Genomic DNA, 4,813 nt, shown 5'->3' with positions numbered 1-4,813 from the left:
TAGCTTCACCACTTTCTGAAAAGTGTCTCATTTAATAACAGTGCTGGAGAGAAGATTTCATTTGATACCAGTGGAGAAGTTGCAACAGGGTATGATATTATGAACTGGCTTGCTTTCCCAAATAACTCTTTTTTAAAAATGAAAATTGGAGAGGTTCATCCAGAAGCTCCTGCAGACCAAATGCTTACCATTAATGAAGAGAGGATCACATGGAACAGCTGGTTTAACAAGGTAACCTGGGAAAAGTTCCACCAAAAAGTATGTTATACTAACATGTACTTTGTTACCTCATTGCTTTAAAAAAGAGAACAATGTCAAGAGCAAACACTCATTTGATACCATGTAACAGGAGGAATAATAACTGTGGGTTAATTAAGAGAGGGCAAGAAAGGGTTTTCCCCATCTCTTCCCCCCCCCCACTTCTCTCTTAATGTCTTCTTTCCTTGTTAAGCAAATGTGGGAGGTTCTGGGACCCATGGCAGGGAACTGTAGTAAGAACTGCGTGAGATAGAGTAAAAAAAAAAAGCTTCAGACAACCCCAAGGTTTTATTTCTTTGTCTTAATGAAGGTACTTGTCATATTACACAACAAAGTTGTGATTGGAACAGAAGCGTGATAGGAGATCTCTCTCTGGCATAATACCTTCTCATGTGCACTTTTTTTAAAAAAAAAGGACAGTCAAACATGTTAACTCCTTGTATAGGGTTAATCAACCCCAAGGAGTAGCCTGGAGTTCTCCTGAGATTACAACCAATCTCCAGATTACAGGAATCAGTTCCCCTGGAGAAAAGGGTAGTTTCCAAGTGCAAATCAATATTTATTTATTTATGCTTTCGGCTTGTATCCCGCTCAACCCCCCCCCAAGGGGGCTCTGAGCGGCTTACAGTTACTTTTTATACCTATCTATGGCCACACATAGTCAGGGGTGGGGACTGCCCTACTGGCACCCAGTGGAGGGACTTGCTGTTCTTTTCCTGGTTCATGATGCACCCTAAGTGCTCTCCCTCACTTCATCCTCCCTAGGCCCCACCCCTCAATTCTCCAGGGATTTTGAAACCCAGAGCTGGCGACTCTGCCCACCGAAGCTCAGATCAGATCGAAGATTGAGAATGTAATCTTTCATCATGTCCATAATGTGTAACAGCCCAGAAGAAGTAATTTAACATAAGGAATTGGGTGGTGAATGAAGCAAACAATCCACAGATGAGAAGCGAATGTCCTAGGCTATTGACGATTTGAAGAAACAAACATAATGTTATTTTAAATCCAATGCTTAGTCAGTTTTTCTGCCTCACTTGTACATTAGACACAGCCTCGATTTGGAGGAACAAACATAGTGTTATTTTAGATCCAATACTTACAGTCAGTTTCTCTGCCTCATTTATACCTTAGACACAGCCCCTTTCTGTCTGCAGTGAAAGTTGCCATCCAGGTTCCAGGAAGAAAAAGAAGGAGGGGGAGCCATTCTGCTGCTATGACTGCACACCATGCCCAGAAGGGAAGATTTCTGATCAGAAGGGTAAGAGATCTGCAGCCCAATCCTGAGCAAAGTGGCACCCTTCCAAGCATAGGCGGGATCTCATTGGTGTGGTGGTTTGAGTTTTGACGTAGGACTTAGAAGGCCCTGTTCAAATCCCCATTCTCCCATTGCAGCTTGTTGGGTCACCATGGGCCAGTCACACATTCCAAACCAGCACTACTTTACAAAATTTTGATGGGAATAAAATGGAAGACAGGAGAATGATGTTAGTTGCAAAAAAAGCCAGGTTGTAAAAAGCCAGGTTATAATTGAAATATATAAATCAATTAAAAAACCCACAATAGTTTTATTTCCTATGCTTTGAGATATTGTTACACAGCTAAGGGAGGCAATTCCTAATTGGCAGTGTAAACTGATGAGGTACAAACTGCAGGTGGCTGAGCACAAAAAGAATCTCTTTTTTTTTAGTGTCCCATATCAAGGTGTGTGCAGGGGGGAAAATCAGCCTTTTTGGATTCGGGTATAACAAAGCCATTTTTTTCTGTATTCCTGACTGAAATACCAGTAATTTATTGGTATCCAGAAATATTCAGGAATACCGAAAAAAATCGGCTCCATTATATCCTATGGGGCCATTGCAGAGTTATTCTTCGGAGTATTCAGTGGGCGGGGGGGGGTGGTTTGAGGTAGGGACACCAAATTTGTACTAGGACTCAGAGGGGTTTTTTTCAGGTTTTTTTCAATTCAGCTTTACCGAATGCACACCTTTAGTCCCATATACTTTTCAAAATACAACTTTAATGGAACCTTTGCCTCATTCTTCCTCCGCTCTCTTAGTTTACATCAATGTCCCCAAATACCAATGGTAACTTAAGAGAGACTGAATAGAGTAAAGGATGTCTTTTACCATGGGGAGCAGAACTTCAGTGAGCTAGGCCCCTACCCACTTACTGTAGGTTTGGTGCAGGAGGGCACTGGTAGACAAGTACACCTCTTCTTTACTGCATGGCCTTTGGCCAGTTGTTCTCTCTATAAGACCCAACATTTGAGAGGCTGGCACTTTTTAAAGAAAGAAAATCCTACAATGGAACACAATCTCTACAACAATACAACCTACAGTAAGTGTGTAGGGGCCTAGCTCACTGAAAGCTACCAATACTCCCAATACTGGCAATATTCCCCTAGGACCCAGTTTCATGAGGGGAGGAAGTTCTGCTCATGCTGTGTCACTGGCCTTCATCACTACCTTGTGGCTTCTTCCAGAGGTGCAGTGCCATTTAGTACATAGAGCGCTGGAGTATGGTTTGCAGGACCCATTCTGCCATCGAAGCTCACTCTCTCCCAGTCTAACCAAGACACAGGTTTGTTGTGAGCATAAAACAGAGGAGGAGAGAATGATGTTCTAAGGCTCTGTTATCACCATTGGGGAGATCAGTGGGGTATAAACATTTCAGTCAATAATACCAGTATTGTCTATGCTTACTTATACTAAGTAACAACAAACATGCATGAATTCCCCATCTTCTGAGATCTTTGCATGAGTGCTTTGGTCATTTTCCATGGTAAAAGACATCCTTTACTCTATTCAGTCTCTCTTAAGTTACCATTGGTATTTCAATAGGGGAGTAAAATAATCTTCTCCTCGCACATGTCCTGCTTGTTCAACCTAGCCCCCACAGGTCATACATAGAAGAATTGGTTGTGGAGTGAAATACAGATGCTGCGATCTTCACCAAAGGATCCTCTTGAGGTATGAGGTATAGGAACAGGTACACAGGATGTGGAGAACACTGAAGATGTCCTTTCTTCTCTGAACCCTCCCTCTCTGTTTTACAGACTTGGATGAGTGTGCCGAATGCAGAAAAGATCATTACCCAAACAGGGGACAAAATCAATGCATTCCCAAAGGTGTCACTTTCTTGTCCCACGAAGAACCTTTGGGGATCACTTTAGTGACTGTTGTCCTTTCCTTTTCTTTCATTGCTCTTTTGGTGCTAGGAGTCTTTATGAAGCACCACAGCACCCCCATCGTCAAAGCCAACAACAGGAACCTCACCTATTCTCTCCTGATCTGCCTCCTCCTGTGCTTCCTCTGTGCTCTGCTATTCATTGGTCAGCCACAACTGGTGTCGTGTCTCCTCCAACAAACCACATTTGGCATGGTCTTCTCGGTTGCCATTTCTTGCGTGCTGGCAAAAACGGTCATGGTGGTTCTGGCTTTCCTAAGCATCCAACCAGGAAGCAGCCTAAGGAAGTGGGTGGGGAAAAGAGTGGGCAATTCCATTGTGATTTCCTGCTCCCTTTTCCAAGCAGCGCTTTGTTTTGCATGGCTGGTAACCTCTCCCCCATTTCTGGATGTTGATATGAACTCAGAGACTGAAGCCGTTGTACTGGAATGCAATGTGGGGTCTGTCACCATGTTTTACTGTGTCCTGGGCTACATGGGTTTCTTGGCCATTGTTAGCTTTGTGGTGGCTTTCTTGGCCAGGAAGTTACCGGACAGTTTTAATGAAGCCAAATTTATCACTTTCAGTCTCTTGGTCTTTTGCAGCGTTTGGATGTCTTTTGTTCCCACCTACCTGAGTACCAAGGGGAAAACCATGGTGGCCATGGAGATCTTCTCGATATTAGCCTCCAGTGCTGGCCTTCTGGGTTGTATCTTTGCCCCCAAATGTTACATTATTTTGCTGCGGCCTGAGCTGAACAACAGGGAACATCTGATAAGAATAAAAGGGAAATAATGTGAATTACTATGGTTACAACTGTAATCTGTCATAAAAGATTCCATCTCTCAGTCTGTCTGTTTGTCTGTCTGTCCATCTTTAGCACACATAACTAAAGCCTGGGATTACACAACAATCAGCTTCAGAATGCTGGTGGGACTTGTAGTGCAAAAAAATTTAAAAAGAGAGGTCCATCCTGTCAGAGAATATCTCTACAAAAACTGGGTACATTTGTTATATATCAAATTTTGCCTCCAGCTGAACAACGAAAGATTGTTTCTCTCGCTTTTGCTTCTTCCTTTGGTATTTAAAGCACCATAAAATATGTTGAGCAAAGGGTGCTACATGGTTGGAAAGCAGAGCTAACGGGGGGATCCCTTAGTCTGTAATGATAAAAAGATCTATCCATCTGTGGAAAGTGTAAAAACTGTTTGTAGTAACGAATATGACAGGGTGAGACTGAGAGGAAAAGGACAATGTCCCAATTTGGCATGCCTAGTTTTATTTTCTCTTGGGCTGTGCCTTCCAAAGACAGCAAGGATGTCCAAAGCAAAAAAGGAAGAAAGAAGGGCTATCAGTTATGTGTGAGGAGCTCGGGCCAGCTTTCCAA

At 42.9% G+C, this 4,813-nt stretch overlaps 1 protein-coding gene across 1 annotated transcript in view; it reads left to right on the top strand.

Annotated features, from left to right (window-relative positions):
- Positions 1-4,221, top strand: part of LOC107122971 (vomeronasal type-2 receptor 26-like) — a 12,640-nt gene extending 8,419 nt beyond the window's left edge. The window contains exons 4-6 of the mRNA XM_015426123.1: positions 4-231; positions 1,393-1,519; positions 3,317-4,221. Of these exons, the coding sequence (XP_015281609.1) occupies positions 4-231; positions 1,393-1,519; positions 3,317-4,221 (1,260 nt within the window). The remainder of the gene's footprint in view (positions 1-3; positions 232-1,392; positions 1,520-3,316) is intronic.
- The last annotated feature ends 592 nt before the right edge of the window (positions 4,222-4,813 follow it).

This window comes from Gekko japonicus, unplaced genomic scaffold (assembly GCF_001447785.1).
Source record: "Gekko japonicus isolate JY-2015 unplaced genomic scaffold, Gekko_japonicus_V1.1 scaffold171, whole genome shotgun sequence".
Taxonomy (NCBI): domain Eukaryota; kingdom Metazoa; phylum Chordata; class Lepidosauria; order Squamata; family Gekkonidae; genus Gekko; species Gekko japonicus.
This window is presented reverse-complemented; position numbering and strand designations above follow the sequence as displayed.